This window comes from Nycticebus coucang, chromosome 13 (genome assembly GCF_027406575.1).
Source record: "Nycticebus coucang isolate mNycCou1 chromosome 13, mNycCou1.pri, whole genome shotgun sequence".
NCBI lineage: Eukaryota > Metazoa > Chordata > Mammalia > Primates > Lorisidae > Nycticebus > Nycticebus coucang.
This window is the reverse complement of record NC_069792.1, coordinates 101260526-101282127: the sequence shown is the minus strand read 5'-3', so window position 1 is coordinate 101282127 and position 21602 is coordinate 101260526. Positions and strand designations below refer to the sequence as shown.

Sequence of the window (21602 nt, the reverse complement as noted above, 5' to 3'; positions counted from 1 at the left end):
GATACCTGTGCTTCCTTCCCCAGCCTGCGCTCTGCACTGCCACGTGTGTTGCGGCCACGAGCACTGTGAATCCCTGGTAGAGTGCGCCCCGACCGACAAGTACTGTGTGATCACCAGGGCCAGTGAGTATGGGCCAGCCCTGCCCCCTCCATGCCCTACCCCACCCCCTCCAGGTGCCCCCACCCCCCCAGCCTCGCCAAGCCTGGACACCACAGCCCTCCTGCAGGGATGCCACCCAGGCCCCTGCCCCCAAGCAGTCAGAGGTAGACTAATGCGGCTACTTTAGTGGTCGTGTCTGTGAGGGTCTGTTAAGGAAGCCCCACAGCTTCACGTAATATCATCAGAATGAGGCCCAAAGGGGCCTGACAGTGTAGACTAAAGGAGTCCATCTAAAACATCAGGGAAGGAGAGGCAGTGCTGAGGGCTGGCCCTCCTTGAGAGTGTCCGCATGTGCCTCTGAACATCACACGTGTCCCTGGAACTCTGCCACGGTGAGGACAGACCTTCTCCTTCCTCTGATCTCCGTGGACCCCTCGGCTGTCTGGTTCTTGCCTTAGCTGAGCTGGGGCCAGTGTTCAGATGCAGGGGGGTGGAATGGGGGTCTCAGCAGGCTGCAGGAGCCCCGGGAAGCAAGGTCACATCATGGGGGTCTGAGCAGGGTGGGGAAGTGAGAGAGCTCTGTGATGGAACGGAGATGGGTCCTTCGGGGACAACCATCCACACACTGCGTGTGGAGCCTGACAGGGCTGCAGAGAGGGAGGCAGACAGCAGGGAGGGCTGCCAAGGAGGGGCAGTGAGGCCAGACAGGACCCTGACCTGAGCAATGACCCTGAGAGCTGAGAAAGAAAAAGGTCAGGGTGGGATATGTGGAGGGGGCAGCCTGGCCAGTTCAGACCTTGGACACCTGTATGTGGCCCTGGGGGTCCTGGGCAGGTAATATCACCTCCAAGCACCAATATCCGTGTATGGAAAGGGGACGAGGGTTGCTGCCCCAATTGACATCATGTCTGTGGAAGGGCCTCTGTCCTCAATAAATGGCAACTGTTGCCATCACTCAGATCACCAGGGCAGCTGATCTGTGATCCTCCCAGGCCCCCTGCTCTGTGCCCAGGCAGGGACATCCAACAGCCTCACCCTGGGGCCATGGCCTCCTACAAATCCTGACACTGACAAGGGCCCCTCCAGCCCCACTTAGAGATATCCCATGTGTGAGAGGTGCAGCGCCTTGCCAGGGCCAGCTCTGTCTCCCACACCTGCAGCCTGCTCCAACTGGCCTGTGGGAAAGTGGCACAACTCCAGTGCTCCAGGACCCCTATCTCACTGGGCAGAAAAGGGCCTGGCCTAGGGATACCAGCTCTGTCTCTCTGCAGGTGGTAGGGGGCACTCCCATGCCACTCCCACACCTGCTGCAGGGATGAGACAGGGAGAGATTTCTCCTCCCTCCACCTCAGCAGTCTCCACCACCCAGCTTGCAAAGACCACCTGCATGTTCAGGGCCTGCAGGACACCACAGTACAGGGTGGACTTCCCGGGGGGACATGGCCGGAAAACAACAAGCCACATAGCAGAGGGCTCTGTGGAGAGACAGCTGCAAAGAATAGAGGGGCAGAGGGGTACTCTTGTCCCCTGGGCTTCACTTGCCCCCAGGAAGCCTCAGGTCTTACCCTGGGACAGGGTCAGCCACCTGGGGACTGCCATCTGACTCCCCAGGCCTGCACCATGGCCTCTCCTCCAGCTGTACCTCCCTAAACATGCACCTATGAGCCATCAGCCTGCCAGGAGCACCTCCAGACAGATAGACCCATAGGGCCCTCCCTGTCCTCCAGGGGCCTCAAAGGTCACAGCTGAGCCTGACCATATGGAGATGAGGGTACCAGAGCTGATACTTGGGGAGGGTAGTCATCAGAAGAGCAAAATGGGCAGGAGCCATCCATGGACAGAAATTGGGGGGCACAGGAGCCCCAGGGAGCAGAGGAAATTAAGGTGCCCCTTCCACCCATCCAAGTGACCTCAGCAGGTGACCCTAGGCCCACAACTCTCTGGAGTTACTGTGAGTGGGTGGAGCAGGTCTGCCTAGCCCCTGAGTGGTTAGTCCTGTCCTGACCCTCCTGAGCACCTGGCCCTCTTCTGACTCCACCCTCAATAGCCCTGGCTAAATATCCCCATTTCTCGGATGAGGAAACTGGAGCTCAGAGCCCACCCAGCCCCACCAGGAAGTGGCCAAGCCATTGGAGCCCAGGCCTTCTATCTCCAAACTCTGGCTAGTGATTCCTGGGCAGGTATGTCCCATCTCCCCAGCAACTGCTTAAAAATAGGGTCAGTGAATCCGGTCTGTGTTCCATTTTATCCATGGAACAAAGCTCCTTATTTATTTATTTATTATTATTATTTTTGAGACAGAGCCTCAAGCTGTCTCCCTGGGTAGAGTGCTGTGGCATCACAGTTCACAGCAACCTCCAACTCCTGGGCTCAAGCGATTCTCTTGTCTCAGCCTCCCAAATAGCTGGGACTACAGGCACCTGCCACAATGCCTGCCTATTTTTTGGTCATAGTTATCATTGTTGGTTGGCAGGCCTGGGCTGGATTTGAACCCGCCAGCTCTGGTGTATGAGGCTGGTGCCTTAGCTGCTTGAGCTACAGGTGCCGAGCCATATTCATTTATTATTTTTAGAAACAGGGTCTCAAACTGGAGCACAGTGGCTAGTTTTTCTTATTTTCTATAGAAACAGGATCTTGCTATGTTGCTCAGGCTGGTCTTGAACTCCTGGGCTCAAACGATCCTCCCGCTTCAGCCTCCTGAGCTCTGGCATTACAGGCAGAAGCCACTGAACTGGCCCTTACTTAAAAACTGAGCATTAGTGTCACCAGCCATCAGGTGTAATGAGAGAATAGTCTGGGTCCTGCTCAGTGCCATCTTGAGGCTCTGGGAGGAGGGTGTGCCCACAGAGGCCACCTCACAGGGATCCTACTGGCTCTGGTGTTGTCCCTGCACCAGGAGCCGCTGGCATCCATCCAGACCCGGCCGTTCTGTCCCTCTACGTCAGAGACACTCAGAACGTGACACTAAACTCCACAGGGCTGATAACTGTCAAGTGCTCCCCGTGCATCAGCTGCTCTCACGCTCCTCAGAAATGTCTCCCTTTAACCCTGAAACAATTACAGATGGGGCTTCTGTTATTATCAATCTTTTCTAGACCAGGAAACTGAGGTACAGACCGATTAAGCACCTTCCCATAGAATCCCCCAACCCCACCTCGTGGTTTCTGGCCAGCTTTGAACAAGAGGCCTGTTTGGTTGGGGTTACCATTTCCAGAATGTTCTGAACAGCAGATTAACTCACCTTTCTCACAGACGCTGGGCTCCAAGCGGCTGCTGCACTGTCACCTCATGGACACGATTGTCCCCACTGTGCAGTGCAGAAGTCCACAAGGCGGCCCCTGGCAAGACCCCAAGTCTGTCTCCTCAGGGGACACAAAATTCTAAACCAGCTTAGCAGAGGCCTTCCCACTGTTCATAAGGCTTTCCAGCCTCAGAGGGGGTCTGGCCTTAGCTCCTGGCCACGGCCACCTCTCTACATCTCCAGGGACAGCGTGGGGAGGGAAGTGAGAAGACTGAAGGAGGGAGGGGATACTGATGTCACAGAGGAGCCTGATCTCTTTTTAGGACACATCTCCCCAAGCTGCCACCTCGAGGCCTCAAAGGCCACTGGAGCCCCCAGAACCCTCCAAAGCACACTGTAGCTGTGGTGCCAATGGTCCCAGCTATGGGGCCTCCAGGGCAGGGGAGTAAATGACATGCAGTGCCCACAGACCCTCCTCTCTCTGCAGCCAGCCCCGGTGGCATCCTGGTCATGAAGTCCTGCTCTCCAACGTGCCCCAACAGCACCGTGTCCCCTGACGGCCGTGCCCTCTCTGTTTCCTGCTGCCAGGGCAGCCAGTGCAACCGCAGTGCAGCTGCAAGCCTGTCTGGTGGCCTCGGAGGCCTGTGGGCCAGCGCCGTGGCCAGCCTGCTATGGGTGCTGCTCCAGGTGGCCTGCTGAGGGCCTCTCAGCACAGGCTCCATCTGCTCAGGAGCAGTTCCCGATACAACCTGTGGAGAAGGGTCCTGGTCACTGCCCCTCCTTGTCCTCTTTGCCCAGGCTGCACCTCCATGTCCCAGGGAGGGGCCACAGCCCCTGGGTCTGCCACCCTCATGCAGAAGCTCAGCCTGTGCCCCAGGGAACCACCTGACAGACACCCCAGAGGGGAGCACCTGCCCCTAGACCCCACCTCCAGGACACTCTCAGCTCTTTGCTGGGGTTTTGGGGACTCTTGGCCATCTGTGAGTGGGAAGACCCCCTCAATTCCCCCCAGCACCTCTACCAACATTTTTGAGGCTGTAGGTCCCTCCCCCTCAGGCCCTGCAAGGCAGGACCCTCATTGGGCCCCTTAGGCCTCCCCTTGTACACAAAGGCGCTCCTGCAGAAAAGACAGGGCCAGAGGTTTGGTCTTCCCCGTCTCCTCTACAAACCACCAGCCACCTATTCTCACCCCCACTCTCCCTCCCTCCAGCCACTCATCTCCTGGGCTGCTGCCTTCCCATTCCCCTGCCTGGCCACTGCCCTGAGATGAGGCTGCCTCCAAGGTCTAACGGGCTCAGTCTGCTGGCCATAGCCCCCAGCCCAGTACCCCTGCCAGCCTTGGTCCAGGAGAACACAGTCTGCAGGCCATTTAAACAGTCCCCTCACAACCCATTGAGGGGCGGGTCAGGTCACCTTGTGGCTCAGGGCCAGACATCGGGCATGGGGGAACCAACCTAACTCCCCTGGCAGCGCCATCTGCCAGCCCCCCAGGCTGTTGTGAGAGAATAAAAGTGCAGGCTCCACTTGGTCCTCTGAGATGGCAGAGGAAGGTCTGAGACTTTTCTTGGTGTGGTCAGCCTCATGCTTGTGGAGGGTGAGGGCCCCCTGGAGGCAGAAGAGGTACTTTGCAGGGGAGGGTCCCTGCTGAGTTAACTCAGGCACAGGAGGGGCGCACTTGCCAGCTACCTAAGAGTCCTGCATCTGTACCAGCCCTTGGCCAGAGTGGCAGAAACACAATCCAAGTGCCCCCACTTGGCTCACCAGGGGTCCTCTGTGGAGCCCTTCTGAGCCTCACTGTCCTCTGCCAGTGCTGCCCCCCAACACCCACATCCTGTGTGCGCAGTCCTGCAGAGTACCCCTCACCCATACCACAGTCATGTGTCCTGCTGGGGGCACCTAACTCCTTTGGCCACTCAGCACTCCCAAGGCCACATCTCCTCCCATGGCTCTCCTGGAGGGCAGAGTAAGGTCCAGAGCCACCCAGGATTCTGCTCTCAGACCTGTGGAACCCTGCCCTGGCCCCAACCGTCCAGGTCCAGTCCTTGCCCCACCATCCAAGCCTCCTGAACTCAGGAGACAGGCAGAGATATCCTCTTCCTCCATCTTTTATTCCTCACATCCCTTCCCTAGCTGACCAGTACAAATCTACTGACTGAGGAGTGGCAGTGGGCCTCCTGCCTGCCCAACAGAGCTACAGCCACAATCGGAGGTGGGAGGAGGAGCCTCCCACAGCCCAGGGGGAATCCTACAGCCAATGGTGGTTTCCACCACGGGGATCCCCAGGCTGTGGGGACTCCACTCTGGGCGGTGGGAGCCTTCCCCCACAACCGAGTACCTAAGCCAAGAGCAGGCCTGCGGCTAGGAGCCTCCAGACAGGCATTTGCCGCTGTTTGGGGATCCATGCAGGGATGCAGGCAGCCTCCCCTGGCCCCAGCTGCCTGGCCTCCCAACAGGGAGACAACCCCCCACCCCCAAGAGCCCTCTACAGCTAGCACGAGGATGCTGGGTACCTGCTGCAGCTCCTCCTAGGCCTTTCCCTGAAGCTACTTCTCCACCCTCCCTGGGCCACAGCCCACCTTGGCATCCAGACTCCAGTCCCCCTGTGCTGCAGGCCTCATGTGCCCAGCCCGCCTGCTGCTGCGCCCAGAGCCTGTGCTGAAAGCAAGCTCAGGACACAGAGAAGATTTCCCTGCCGACTGGGGGGCTATTCCCCTGTGACCGCACCTTGAGCTGCCTGGAGAGCAAGAGAGGACAAGCGGCCTGAGGGAGCTAGGCAGGCTGGGAGGCCAGGCAGGGCCCTCCAAGCCCCTGGGCTCCAGGGATCATGGGGTAGGGCCCCATGGGGACAGCAAGCCAGGGATAAGCTGGGATTTTCCTTTCCCAAGGAAGGGGGGCCCTGACTGTCCCGTCTGACAGGTCTCCCTAGTCTGCCTGTTTCCATCAGGGCCTTACAATTCAGGGCAGCTCCCACCGGGCGAGTCAGAGCCATGTGGCAACATGCAGCCTCCCCCTGCCAGCTGCTACCTGCAGAAGTCAGGCCCGGGCAGGGGACTGTTTCCACACAGGGGTGTTGGACTTTTCTGCTCCAGAGGAAACGCTGAGGCAGAGAGAGCTCTGTGGACTCTCCGACCCCACAGCTCCTGGGGGTGTGGACAGGCTGGCCTGGGGAAGCCTGAGTTCTCCTCCTGCTTCCATGGTGTCCCTACAATCACAAAGCAGCACCCCTCAGAGTGCCTCACAGCAGACGGAGTGGACCTCAGCACCTAGCAAGGGTTGTGTGGGAGGGACAGCTAAGATGGGGACAGCGCATGCAAAGGCCCAGAGGTAGGAAAGGCTCAGGGACTATGAGGAGAACCACACAAGAGAGGGCAGAGTGCGGAGCCAGCCTAAACAGGGTCCCCAGCAGGATAGGGAGGCCAGGCAGATTCTAAGATTGCTGCAGAGTTCCGAGGGGGCTGCTGGGAAGGGGCTCTGCTTGAGCCAAGTCCAAGGAAGGCATGGCAACACAGGAGGCACTGGGGTGGGAGCAGAGGAAGAGGGGAGAAGGGGACCCCAAGACCAGGGAGGTGTGGACCTAAGTGAGGGATAGGGTGCAAATGGGTTGGGGCACATTACCCCTGAAATGCCTGAGGGAGGCCTGGGTGGGATGGGGGAGAGACTAGACTTGGGAAGGGCCAAGACCAAATGAGCCACTTGCAGAGGAAGCTAGGGCCCCTGTGGTGGACCCCGCCGTGACAGCCAGGAGTTCTGGAATGAAGGTGGAGATTTCCCAGGTCCCTTCGAATCAACCCGGCTCTGTCTGACCTGTTCATGATCAAGGCTGCCCCTCTGTCCTATGCATAGCTTTGGGGGCTTCCAGGCTCCTGGCAGACCAGGGCCCTCCACCCAGCATTTCTGATCCCCGAGGATCTACTTCCCCTCCCCTCTTACGGATTCACCCACCCTCCCCTTTTACGTAGCTTCCTGGGCTGAGCTGACACACCCTTAAGCTCTTAAGATTGTGGTGAGGAGCCCAGTTTGGGACACTCTGCCCTCCCCTGGAGGCCTGTCCCACTCCCAGAGAGGACTCCCCCATGTGTAAACCTCCTGGTTGAACCCAGCATCAGATTGGGACCCCAGGGAGCCACCAGGATAAGCAGAGAGTGGCCAGGCCAGGAGAGGCATGTGGGGGGACAGAGACAGGCCTCCTCAGCCCCCTGGCCACACTAAGGAAGCAGATACCACCCTGGGGGTGGTGCCAGTGCCACTGTCAGACTGAGGACAAGGCACAGGTGTATGCATGTCAAGTCATCATATAATCTTTAAAGAGCATGAGTCTGCAGGCTGGGTGCTGCCAGCCCCCAGCTGCCACTCACTGCTTGTCTACTCAAGGGTCTTGGCCCCACCCCTGGGGTTAACTCTGTGAGCTTCTGGAATTACTGCTTCCTCTTGTCAGGGACAGATGCCTGTAAATAGGAACGGGAAGAGGGGAAGGAGAGGGAGAGGGACAGTATTGTAACTACTTCCTAGAAGACTTGGAGGGGGTCTGAGGGCAGTGCCCCCTGGTGGGGTCACCTCACTGGGGACAGGGCTTGGAGGGACGTAGCCACCACAGACCACCAAGTAGCCCTTGCCTGGGATATGCTGAAGGTCACCAGCTCCACGGTCTTGCTGGGACCTCCCTTGGAACCTGGTCTGCACTGACTCACAGGAGAAGGAGCATTTGGTTGGGCAGGAATTCCTCAAGGTCAAGGGGAGGACCCCAGGGAGAGTAAGAAGTTCTACCTTCATTCCAGAAGGACAAGCTCTGCTCATCCTGAGGGGAGGGCAGCGGGTGGTAAGCAGCCCACCCACAAGGGGACCTCCTGGAAGAGTGTGGTCAACACCATGGAGCCCTTTTCTTACCAGGGACCGGGGAAAAGCCACACTGTGTCAGCAGCACTAACTTCCTACATGTCTTTCTCAGATGGTCAAAAGGTCTGATCCACTGGTCCACCCGTCTTGGGTCACCCTGTTTCCTCATCTGCTCAGGCCCTGTCCATACCTGACATCCCAGAATGAATGGTGCTTTGAGAAGGTGAGCTTAATGATGGTGCAGATGTCACTAATCCCTGTGTGGACAGAGAATGGATGGATGGATGGATGGATGGAGGGAGGATAGATAAGAATGGTGGATGGATGATGGATGGATAAATGGACAGATGGATGGGTGAATGGACCGCAGATAGATAGCTGATGGATGGATGGATAGACAGGTCAATGGGTGGGTATGGGGAGCAAATGAAGACAGGGGTGTGAGGAAGGAAAGTGACCAGGAGATGGTGTTCCCCATCCTGGAACCTACCCTTTTGAGCTAAAATCCAGCAGCAACGGGTGGGGTGGACTGTGGCAGAGCAGAGGGGAGACCCCAGGAGTTGAGCATGAGCACAAACCCTCTGTGTGTCCCTAGAACCCTAGTGAGGGCTTGTCCTAATGTGTAGAGAATAAACCACCTCCAGTGCACCTGATTCTCACTCAGGTCCTTTAAGTTCTGCAATTCCAAGGTTCTGAGTTCTGCACGTCCACACTGCTAAGAGCTTGCAGTCCTGGAACTCTGAGATCCCCACAGATCTGTGGTGCCCGGGCCTTGTGACAACACCCCTCTGCAGGCCTTCCCCTACATCTTGGAGGACACAGTTCACACCCTGAGGGCTTCTCCCTCAGCTCCCAGACTTTGCCTCTGGACATCTTGCCCAGACCCCTGAATGCCAGTGCCTCAATGCAGCAGATGTCTGATAATCAGGGCCCACCCGGGTGTTCTGTGGAGGGGTGTCCCCACGCAGGTCCCAGAGAAGGTGGCAGCCTCCACATGTGGTACCACTAGCCGGGCCTGAGAACTAGTTTGTTTCTCTTAGATCTTTGGAATCCAGGGCTCCAGTCCAGCCCTTCCCAGGAATAGGCTGCACCCCAAGACAGAAAAGCATTGCTCAAGCTCTGCTTCATCCACACAGGGCAAGAAGGAGGGGCCTGACAAGGATGTGGGCCTCGCGGAGGGGCAGGCCAGTCCTGAGCCCCAGCCCCTGGCCCAGCCCTTAGAGATAACTGCACCCAGCATCCAGGCCCAGCTATGGGGGAGGAGTTGCAGGTGGTCAGGGTCCCAGGGGCTGATCTAGGAAAGGCACAGGTCCCCGAGAAGCGGGTGAGAGACTCATGTCTGGCATTGTGGCTCCATGTGTAAAGGTGACTCTGTGCGGGCAGGTGGGGAAGGAGTGGGGAGGCCTGGATGTAGGGGAAGGGTCCAGACGTGTAGGGCAATAGACAGCTATGACTTCCACTTCTGGGTGATGTCTGACAAGGCCAGCCCCTCTCTGTGCCATCCAAGGCCCCACCTATCCAGGTATGTGACAGAGAGGAACAGAGCAGGCCTGAGAGAGACACTGAATCACTCAGCCTGACCCACAGAGTATTTACCTGGGCCCTGCTGAGAAAAGAGGCAGAAAAGGGGTACGATGCCCTAGGCCTCACAGGGCCTGGCGCCCGGGACCTGACATCCCACCCGGCCACCCCCGCTTCAGAGGTCTCAGTTTAGATGACTCTGCCCAATCCCAGACCCTTGGCATTCCCATGGTCATATTCTCACCCAGTGTACCACAGAGCGACTGACCATCTCCCCTGCCCACATAGTCTGGAGCCCCAGCGCTGGGCCCTGCCTCTCCCTTCTCTTGGCCTCTGTCATAGCCACAGTGCCTGGCAGATGGCAAGTCCTTATAAGATGTTGAATGAATGCAGGAACAAATGAAGCATTTTAGAGCCCCTGGACTGCGACTAGGACTGTGCATTTGCCGTATGTCAACCTGATGATGAAGAAGCCCCCTCCCCATTCCCCAGGGCTTGCTGGCACCTCCAGCCCAGGGCCCAAACAGGTCCGCTTAGTGTCCACCCCAGGTCAAGTCAGGAGCCAAGACTTCACTGTCAGAAAGCTGGCATATTGTGCTGTGCTGCCCTGAGCCACATACTACCTTCTCTGGGCCCCCACAACCCTGTGTGATGCCAGGAGCACAGGGGGGGAGGAGAGGGGGAGGGGAGAGGGCAGGCAGGTGCCAGGGGAGGCATGAGCAGGGAACCTCTGCTCCAGACAGAAGTCCAGGTGTGTTCCAAACCAGCTTCCTGGCCAGCCGAGTTCAAGGAGCAGGCAGGACCAGGGGTGAGGGGACATCCCTGCCCCATCCCTCTTCCTTGCCTCTCCTGTTCCCAACTCCCTGATGGCACAAATCAGATGCAGGCCCCCCTCCCAGGCTGGGTGACAGGGGCCAGGCTTTGGAAGGAGGTGGAGGTGATAGGAAACTGTACCTGAGACCCTGCCAGGTTCCATCTCACTCCCGGGGTGTCCTGGTGCCTGCTCAGACCTCTCTGATCCTCCTTTCTTCATCAATAAAAGGAAATTGGCAGGGGGCTGACATAGGGGACTATGAAGGCTTCTCTCTGCACTCCAACCCGAACTGCCTCCAAGGCCCCCGCCAGAACACCCCACAAGTTCCCGGCTCCCCCAGAGCTCCTGGCATCAGAACCACCCACTTTTTCAGGTCCGGAACTATTGTTCACACTTCTTTTAGGAGAATGCCAGGGTCAGGTAGCTTAGATCCTTGAAGGCAGTCTTGCTGGGGCCCAGCTTCGGCCTCGCCTTCCATGCCCAGCAGGCCCCTATGAACACAGCCACAGTGGAGCCTTAGGGACCCCTCAGGGCCTTCTTCATCCCAGGTATAGGGGGCCCACTGCCCCACAGTCCCATAGCCCCACCCAGACCTCTACCTAGTCCAGCTGGCATCCCAGGCCCTCCAGCCCCACCAAACCCAACGGGAATTCCAAACCTGTTTTTCTAGCAGCTTCCATGCCCCCTGGCCCCAGTGAGTCACCCCTCCTCAGCTGCCATACTCACCAAGTCACCACCCTGTCACCAAGCCCTGAGCTCTGCTTCCCAAGGCCTCTGATGCATCTTCCCCCAACCCGCCCAGGCCTTAAGCTGGGCCCCATGTCACACAGGGAAGCCTTGGAGCTGCCCCCCACCCCATTTCCCTCACCAGGGGGGAGGAGGTGAACTCCTACATCACCTGCCTTGTCAGTGAAATGCTGGCTGCCCTGAACAAGCCCCAGTGAACCTGGGTCAGCCAGCGGGACAAGTGGCCACTAGGCACTGTACACAAATGTAGGGCTTCCTCAGGGGGGCTTCTACCTAGGCCCTCCTGGGTTTCCAGAGGCACTGCCTTGTGACCTCTCTGCCTTTGGGGATGTCTTCTGGGAGAGCCACATGGAGCAGTGCCTCAGGCAGTGCCTCTCCTTGGTCCCCCGGCACCTGTGTTAGTAACTTTACCCTGTCTGGCAAGGCGAGGTGAGGCCTGGCACAGGAGCCGGCTTGCCCAGGGCATGCCAGGAGGACCGGCCAAGATCTCCAGCCCAGACACTTGGTGTGTGTCCATAGGCCGTTGTCAGCAGGGATGGCTGGCAGGCCAGGCCCAGGGCTGATCTTCATCTGTGTCTCTGACCTGCTTATGGTAGCCTGGCCCGTCACTGTGGGCCCCACCCACAGCACCCAACAAGGGGCTACAGGCTTGGACAAGCAGGCAGACTGGAAAACTATCAGGGAGAGGGCTGCACCCTGCTCCAGGCGGGGTCTCAGAGACCTGCTGTGAGTGCAGAGAGGGTGAAAGTCGGGGGAGAGGGCTGCACTCTGCTCCAGGCAGGGTCTCAGGGACCTGCTGTGAGTGCAGAGAGGGTGAAAGTTGGGGGAGAGGGCTGCACCCTGCTCCAGGCGGGGTCTCAGGGACCTGCTGTGAGTGCAGAGAGGGTGAAAGTTGGGGGAGAGGGCTGCACCCTGCTCTAGGTGGGGTCTCAGGCACCTGCTGTGAGTGCAGAGAGGGTGAAAGTTGGGGGAGAGGGCTGCACCCTGCTCCAGGCGGGGTCTCAGGGACCTGCTGTGAGTGCAGAGAGGGTGAAAGTTGGGGGAGAGGGCTGCACCCTGCTCCAGGCGGGGTCTCAGGGACCTGCTGTGAGTGCAGAGAGGGTGAAAGTGGGATATGCCTCCCATCCACTGGCACCAGACCCTGCACCCTGCGCTGGGGCCCTAGGCTCTGGACCCTGGGGCCTTAGTCCAGAGTAGCTCACAATGTTTGGGTGACCAGGGCAGAGACATGTAGGGCAATAGAAAGAAGGTAGGGGGATGACACTGCTCCTCCAGGGAGGGGGCATAGGGAGGGAGGGATCCCGGGCATCTGGAAGGTGGTGCCAGGGCTGGAGGGTAGTGCAGAGACATGAGTTCCTCAGTTTTCCCTAGTACTATGAAGGGTTGAATCCCAGGGCTGGTCCCCGGCTCCCCGAGGTCCCCATGCACCTATGACAGTCCTGCTAGGGGTCCTCATGCCCCTCACCTGGCCTAGGCCTCACCTCTGCCCTGGCACCTCTCCCTCTACCACCCACACCCCAGCAGCCCTGATTGTAGTGCCCTAAGTCCATCCATTCTGAGCACGCGAGCCAGACCCACTCCATCTTGTTAAAAGCTTACAGTCCCCCTTCTTGCTTCTTGGTAACCACAGTAGCCCCTCGAGCAAGCAGCAACCCTGCAAAAACAGAAGTTTAACTGAGAGCTGCAAAATCCTGTGACTGCTGCACAATCTTGTCAAACCACAGTCCTGTCACTAGTCTGTGCACCACCCCAGTTCCCCTTGTAGCAACCCCCTTTTACCCTGTAGATCTAACCTTGCAGGTGTTGGCTTCTGTACAATTCTGCTTACTCTAGGGCTTCCCATCCCCTGCCTCAAGTGCCGTATAAAAACCTTGCACCGCCTCTGAAATGGGGTCAAGAGACTTTATGGCATGAGCCCGCTTTTGACGGCTGGTCAATAAAGGAGTCTTGCTTAATTCAGACTCAGTGTGCTGGTGTTTATCTATAATTCCCACTTGCCCCGGGTATAACAAGATCACCCCAAGTCCTCCCAACTTAGCAGGGATCTCTGCTCCATGGGGTTCCTTGTTCCAGAGTTTCTCTGGGAGGACCCAGCAACTCTGAACCCAGAGCCCAGGAAGACAGGTCAGCGCTCCTCCTGCTCCCTCCCAGCCCCTGGGCACAGCCTGGGCACTCACAGGGTACCCAACACAGGCTGTGACCCTGTAGAAGAGATTATCCAAGGGTGGGGGTGCAGAGACAAAGACGCAAAGATGGAGACAGAGTGGGCAGCAGGTCAGAGCAAAGTGACCCAGGAATGGATGGACAGTGAGAGAACAGAGACACCTAGAGACACAGAGACATGGGCAGGGAGAGGCAGAGACACAGCCACAGCAAGCTGCAGGACCAGGACCTGGAAGGGTGGACAGAGAGTCTCTGTCTGTTCCCCTCACCAGCCTGGCAACGGGCACGCCCCTGCCTGGGGGAGGGGCCAGGCAAGACCTGGGCTAGTAGGTGTGGCCCAGGCAGGGTGGGGCTGGTCCCTCTACCAGGCTGATGTTTGTGCAGGTCTTGGAGGACCGCCACTTGCTGGCTGGCTGCCCAGTCCCCACCCCCCGGCACATCCCAGCTATAAGGCTTTCAGAGAGAAGGGGCCCCCATGCTCCCTACAGTGCCAGAGATGAAGGCTATCCTGCTGCTCTTCGCTGCCCTGGCTGTGGCCATTGGGCCAGGTAAGGGGCTAGGCAAGGAGACTTGGTGTGCGGGGGTGGGGGAGTGGGGTGCTCCCCTAGTCTCAGCCCAGCTAAGGCTAACTGGCAATCACAGCAGTAGAAGCCTGGAGTTCCAGACCTTTAGACTCAGGGAATCCTGAAGTTGTAGGATGCTAGACTCAGAATTTAAAAGAAAACAAACCTACTTAACTTAATGGGATCAGATTTTCAGTATTTCAGAATCTGAGAATCTTAGAAGGAGCCCATGGAGTCACAAACCCTCCAAGAGGCAGCAGAGCCAGGGATTGTCTTGAGATGCCTTCCCCAGGGCTTATCCAGTCCCTACTGCCAGTCCCTCCCGGTCCCCAGGTCCCTGCCAGGACAGCTTGTGAGATAACCCCATCTTTGTCCCCACAGGGCCAGAGCAGTCAAGCAGACAGCCCCCAGGGCCTCAGCTCAGAACCATCACTGTACACTCTTGGGACAGTCCCTGGGGTGGGGGACAGCAGCCATGTCTCAGATCCCCGAATTCCTAGAGGAAGACTGTTCACTTCTTCAGGGTTCCAGACAGGGCCCAGGGTAGGACACTGGCTCCAGGTGGCAGTGCCAGAACTGACATCTGAGCCTGTAGGCAAGACATGAGCCTGGCAGGACCTGGCTCAAGAGGGATGGGCCTAGAGCAGGGATGGCAGGGGCTCTGTTCAAGAGGGGTCTTCGGGGGCAGTGAGCAAGGCCTGCTGAGCCCTTGCTGCCCTCACTGCCAGCTCGGGCCCTCCTCTGTCACGTGTGCGTCAGCTCCACTGACTGCAAGCACCCACAGTTGTGCCCATCCAGCTCAAACTTCTGCAGGACCATGACCACAGGTGAGCCGCACCCCAGGGTGGCGTTCAGCAGGGGGTGATGTGGGTGGCAGCCGGGTCACAGTTGTGACAGTGGCACAGAGGCGAAGAATGTCAGCGGGGGGCCATACGAGGGGTCATTGTGGACACAAGCTTGGTGGTGTGAGTGGGTAAGAGGTGGCCCCCAGGCCTGACTGCACCGCCCCCTGCTCAGTGGAGTCTCTGTCTGGGAACCTGGTGAAGAAGGACTGCGCAGAAACATGCATGCCTGTTCAAACCCAGCAAGGCCAGCTCAGCGGCGGCACTGCCACCCAGTGCTGCCGGGATGACCTATGCAATGAGAGGCGGACCAGCGCCGCTCCTGCCCACGCTCCGCTCTCCCACACCATCCTCGGCCTGGGGCTGGCCCTGGGCCTGCTCACCCTCCTCTTGGCCCCTAACCTTTGAAGCCCCAGGAAAGGGCTCTTACCCCTTCCCCTCCCTGAGTGTGAGGGGGATGAAGATGCCCTCAGCCCCCTGAAGGCCCGGGGCTGGGTCCTTGAGTGCCGGTGGCTTGGGGTAACCCTCGGGGTGGCAGAAGGCAGCGCCCCCCCAGCAGTGTGGAGGGCAAAAGACAGAAGTCATTCTGATCCCTTCTAATTTTGTATTTGTTCTGTTTGGTTCCCGTTTATTTTTCTACTTAAATCTCCTCATGGGAATAAATGTTTTAAGACCAGAGTGTCTATGTCTATGCTATTCTGGAAGTGCAAGACACAGTGGGGGGATCAGGCCACTCAGGTCCCCTGAGCCTCTGGCCCTTATCACCTTGGCCTGATCATGGCAGTGTAATAGCATGTGAATGACGCCTGAAACACTACCATCTGTCCTTCCCTGCCACCTCCCCCACAGCCCTGCAGGTGGAGAGTATGTCTAAGTGAGGTCTGAGTGGCCCAGGGCATAGTGCTTGGAAGCCCCACACACAATGTTTAGGGGATAAGGGATCCCCCACCCCGTCCCAGGCCACATCCCTGATACCTTGGTCCAAGACCCTCCAGAGGGCCAGCTCAAGTTGCCCCAGACCCAAACCCAGCCTAGAAGCTCTGCAGAAACTGAGTGCCCACAGCCTCAGCCAAGGCAAGTCCCACTGCCTGGGACAACCTATCCACAGATGCCAGCAGCCCCATGGCCAGACCAACCAGCACAGAGCTGGAGGCGGGGAGTGTGACTCAGAGCACATGGGCTAGGTGAGGTCGCCCAGAGGCAGGGAGGGTCCCAGCCCCGCTGCCTAGGTTCTGGCAACTTTGAGGGTTTGAGGCTGTGAGGAGGAACCAGCCCACACTAGCAAGCAGCACTTCCCTTTGGGGCAGGTCAGTACAGGCCTGGCCTGGAAAAACCCTATGGTGGCCCAGCTCCTCACCCCATCCCACCACCACCAGCAGACAGTGGAGGGTGGTTGCTGGTCAGTGAGGGGCCAGTGATGCTTCCAATCCCAGGTCACCCCTTCACTCTCAAACACCACAAGACAGCATCAGTCCCGTCCCCAGTTCCAGTGGAGGGTCCTGGGGTGCTGGGCAGTCCTAAGAGATGAAGTGTGATTTGGCGAGACCATTGGTCATGACCACGTGGCCATGGAAGAACCCTTCTCTGGAGGACTGCCACTGAGACACTCAGGACTTGGTCTGGGGAAAGCTGCTGTCCCCCCCGCCCCCACCTGTGAGGCCCCATCTCTACGCCAGGTCCCACCTCCCAGGGTGGCTGGGTGGGATGCTCCTTATCCTCACTGGGCCACTAAGATTCCTACATGTGCCCTTGGCATCCACCCCACCCCCGGGTGCAGCGAGCACCCCATCAATGCCACCTGTGGCTGTAACTGGGGGCCCTGGCCTCCTGCAGAGCTTCTGCCCTGCTTCTGGCCACTACAGGGCTGCAGGTGGCCCCTGGCTGTGCCCCATCCCTCTACCCCATGAACTCTTCCAGGTAAGGACAAGTGTGCCCCCTGATGGCCACGGAGAGATGAACATTGGGCCCCTAAGAAGGAAGCCTGTCTTCCCTGAGCAGGCCACCCCTTGCTGGGGGCCCCATCTGTGCCCTTTTCTGCCCCACTCTGGACAGGTGCCCAGACCACGGTGTGGAAAGACACCTGGACCTGGGAGCAGGGTGGAGAGCAGAGGGACAGAGGTGTCCAGGCCACCCACTTTTGTATGTGTGGAAACCAAGGCTGGGAGAAAGGGGTGACTTCTGTCTTCCCACAGCAGGCTGGTCACAGGAGACGGAGTCCAGAGGACAGGGATATCCACCCTGGGGGAAGGGAGGGTGCCGCCTGTGAGACAGCCTGTACATGGGAGACATTCCAGGGAGGGCCAGGCTTCCGCATGGCCACAGCAGGGCCTGTGATCCTGCAGGACTCCAGACCAAGCAGGGAGGTTCTAGCTCTCAGCCTCCGAAGATCCCCATCCTAGACTCCCAGCTGCTTGCTGACTCTGAGACCCAGTCCAATAGCCCCATCAACTACCCTATCCCCATCCTGTCCCCACCCCAACCCTAGCCAAGACTGCCTCAGGCAACAGCCCCAGGCAGGGCCTGTGAACAGATGTGTGGTTCTCTCTGGCTACTCTAATCCGAGTGAGGCCAGCCCCTGGAGGAAGGGCTCCCCCTGCTAGAGGCCACACCCAGAGCCTCACCTTGCACTGCGGCAGGTGACAGCGTAGGGTAGGGCTCCAAGGACAGCCACCTGAAGGCGGCCCCAGGGCTGGGGCTCTGACCCCTCGTGGTGCACAGCTGCCTCTCTAGCCCATCCAGCACCCTGAGATGAAGTTTTCTCTATGCTCTAAGAAAAACGCTAAAATCAGTCACTGCACAGTTTCCAGACAAACGGCTGCTTTTCAGGGAGATTCTGCAAAAGCCACAGACGGTGCCTTCTGAGAAGGGAGGCCCAGATCCTCCTGCGCCCTCTCCAAACCTCAAATGTGTTCTCTTCATGGCCATCAGAGGGAAGGAGCATTAGACTGGTCAGAGGGACCCTCCAGAGCCAGTCTGCTGCTGCTGCTGTACCATCTCTGCCTTGGAAATTCTTTATCTCACCTTTATTTTTGCTGTGCATATGATTCCAACTTGAAAGGTGTGTTTTGTTGTTGTTGTTTTTGGTGTTTCGTATCTCAAATACTGCTTCCTTGTGTTGGTGTGCATCGTTTCTGATAAGAGCTCTGTTGCCACCCTTGTCTTTGATGCTCTGTGTGTAAAGTCTGTTTTTAAATTTCTCTGTCACTGGTTTAATGCAATTTACTTATGTGTTTTGATGTGGCATTTTTCATATTTCTAGTGCTTAGGGGTTCATTGAGTTTCTGGGTTCCATGGGCTTACAATTGGCATCAAATTTGGAAACATTTTGGCCATTATTTCTCTGCATATTGTTTCTTTTCCTTTCATCCTCTCCTCCCCTTCTGAAACAGCAATGACACAGGGCAGGCCACTTGAAGCGGTCCCATAGCTCCTTGATGCTTTTTTTTCAGTCTGTCTTCTTCCGTGATTCCTTTGAGTAATTTCTTTTTTTTTTTTATTTCTAGAGGTTTTTTATTTTTTAAGTTTTAAAAGATAAGGTTCTATTTGGTTCAGAAGACAAACTGCACAGCTATTCTTTATGTACGTAGTACACACTTCCTCCTTGGCACTGGGAAGACACAGGTGGATGAGATAGAGTTCCCACCTGCCCTAACCTCCACTCCCTCCCCAGCCTCATGTCTCAGGAAAGGCCAGTCATAGAGAACTCTTGACGAAGGAATTCCTTTTAGTAATTTCTAATGCTGTGTCCTCAAGTTCACTAATCTGTCTTCTCTATTGTTAATCACACCCAGTACATTTTCCCTCTCAAATCCATTTTTTGTCTTTTTTCATTTTTAAGACAGAATCGCACTGTTGTCCTGGGTAGAGTGCTGTGGCATCATCCTAGCTTACAGCAACTTGAGGAACAGGCATGTGGTTCTCTCTGGGCTATAAGCGATCCTCCTGCCTCTGCCTCCAGAGTAGCTGGGACTACAGGTGCCCCCACCATGCCTGGCTGGTTTTTCTACTTTTTTTTTTTTGTTTGTTTGTTTTTAGTAGAGATGGGGTATTACTCTTGCTCAGGCTGGTCTTAAACTCCTGAGCTCAGGCAATCCATCCTCCTCAGACTCCCAGAGTGCTAAGATTAAAGGCATGAGACATCATGCTTGGCCCCTATTTTTCATTTTTATTTATTTATTTATTTAATTTATTTTTTTTTTTTGTAGAGACAGAGTCTCATGTTACTGCTTTCGGTAGAGTGCCATGATGTCACAGGACTCACAGTAACCTCTAGCTCTTGGGCTTCCGCAATTCTCCTGCCTCAGCCTCCCGAGCAGCTGGGACTACAGGCGCCCGCCACAACACCCGGCTATTTTTTGGTTGCAGTTCAGCCGGGGCTGGGTTTGAACCCACCACCCTCAGTATATGGGGCCGGCACCCTACTCACTGAGCCACAGGCGCCACCCTATTTTTCATTTTTAGAAGTCGGATTTGTGACTGTGTGCGGTGGGTCATGCCTGGAATCCTGACATCTGGGAGGCCAAGGAGGATGGATTACCTGAGCTCAGCAGTTCAAGACCAGCCTGAGCAAGAATAAGACCCAACTCTACTAAAAATAGAAAAAAACTATCTGGGAACAGTGGCACAAGCCTGTAGTCCCAGCTACTCTGGAAGCTGAGGCAAGAGGATTGCTCAAGTCCAAGAGTTTGAGATTGCTGAGAGCTATGACACCATGGCACTCTACCCAGAGTGACAGAGTAAGACTCTGTCTCAAAAAAAAAAAAAAAAAAGAAGTCTGATTTGTGTTTTTAAAAAAGTCTCTTATTGGGGCAGAACCTGTGGCTCAAAGGAGTAGGGCACCAGCCCCATAAGCTGGAGGTGGTGGGTTCAAACCCAGCCCTGGCCAAAAATTGCAAAAAAAAAAAGTCTCTTATACCCCCTACATTTTCATGCTCTATTCTACCTTCTTGAACACACAAAATATACTCACAATATTCATTTTAATAATTTAATACTTGCCTCTTAATACTCCATCTGTGTCATTTCTGGTTTGTTTCTGAAATCAGTTTGTGGGTCACATTTTCCTGCTTCTTTGCATGCAGGGTGTGTGTATTATGCTAGGCACTTAATTGACGTTTATTTCATGCCCCACCCAGCAATAGGTTGTGAGCTCCAAGGGCTGGGAATACTTGGGGACCTCTGTCAGCTCTGCTTGCTGCTGTACCCCCAGCCCCTGACACACCCACATGTGTACCACCGGGCAGAGAGAGTAACCCACTGTCCAGACAGAGGGTCCCGGAACCACAGCCCACTTACTCAGTAGGTGCAAGGACTTTGGGTCTCAGGCCCACAAAAATGTTTCATGTCTTTAAAAAGGATATATAGCTTTTAAAGTTGAAGAAAATGTTTGTTTTTTTTTTTTTTCACATTAAAAAAAGGAACATTTTAGAATCCATGAAATTCTATTAAATTTTGCCTAAAACAAAGCAAAAACTGAGGTGTTTAAAGTTATATAAATGTAATTATTTCATATTGCCACTAGGATGGTGGGAGAGGTGCCCGAAACAGAGGGAGAATGTCAGGGCTTGCTCGGCCAGGTGGGGCTCTGCAGCGAGTCCCCAGCTCCGTCTGGGGCTGCTCAGTCCGAGCTGAGCTGGACCCGAGGAACCAGCGGCTGCGCAGGGGCTGGGGGCAGAGTGGCTAAACCACGCGGCGTGGCGTGGCGGTGCGGGCCAAGTGCGGCCATTAGGGACCAGAGCATTTTGCAGCAGGACCTGATGGAGATTGCCCGTGACGCGTTCAGGAGGAGCACGTGCGTCTGAGGGTCTCGAGGCTGTCACCGTGGGGCTGCCTGAGCGCGGGGTCCACACGCCTCACCCTTGTGCGGGGCCCACGACCCTAGGCGGGTCAGCGGACGGAGCGGGGCCTGCAGGGAGCGCGCGTGGGGCGGGGCCTGCGGGGGAGCGCGCGTGGGGCGGGGCCTGCGGGGAGCGCGCGTGGGGCGGGGCCTGCGGGAGAGCGCGTGGGGGCGGGGCGGGACCTGTCCGGGGCGTCTGCAGGGAGCTGGCGGAGCGGGCGGAGCCGACGCAGCGGGGCTCGCCGACCCACGCGAGTCAGACGGAAGGAGGGACCGGCGAGCGGCTCCCGGTGAGCTCCAGGCGCAGGGGCCGCAGGGTGGTGAAAGTCACTGGCGAGGTTACCGCGACTCCTGGCTTGCATCGAGAGCCCTTCCTCCGCCCAGGACTGCAGTCTTTGGGGCGGGGCTCCCAGAGAGAGGGCGGGAGATTCCAGAGTCGCAGGCCGGCCTGACCCAGGCCTTCAACATCCTGAGGTTGGTGCTCAGGAACAGGGTCACAGAGGACCTGTTGTTCTCCGGAAAAGAGGAAGTCTAATTAGTCCCCTAGGGTGGGGATCGGGCCCTGAGTACCCTGCGGGGGGAGGGGCGTCGTAGTCCATGTCCCTGCCCTCCCAGCCCCTTCCCAGAGGGTGGCACCTGCGTCCTAGACAGCAGACCCAGACTGGGCAGTTCCTCTGGTCTTACCCGGCTGTGTTCAAAGCCTTTCCCCACCGGCTGGACTCGGCTCCTTGCTGCTGGGGGAGCTCGTACAGTGGCCAGGGACTCAGACCCAAGAGCTCCAGACAGGGCTGTGGAGGCCTTCCTGGGAGAAGGTGTCCCACACATGGACCACCTGAGAGGTGAGGGGAAGAAGAGCAGTGAGAAGAGACCCAGGCCTTGGGCCAGTCCTGCCCTAGCCAGACACCCAGCTCCCAGGGGCCTGTGTGGAGAGGAGGCTGTCTGT

General features: G+C 57.3%; 1 protein-coding gene across 1 annotated transcript; it reads left to right on the top strand.

Annotated features, from left to right (window-relative positions):
• The first annotated feature begins 13810 nt into the window (after positions 1 to 13810).
• Positions 13811 to 15501, top strand: LY6D (lymphocyte antigen 6 family member D). The gene is made up of 3 exons (XM_053559334.1): positions 13811 to 13966; positions 14710 to 14808; positions 14999 to 15501. The coding sequence occupies exons 1-3, from the start codon at positions 13894 to 13896 to the stop codon at positions 15229 to 15231; spliced, it is 405 nt and encodes a 134-aa protein (XP_053415309.1). The 5' UTR covers positions 13811 to 13893; the 3' UTR covers positions 15232 to 15501.
• Positions 15502 to 21602: the final 6101 nt, after the last annotated feature.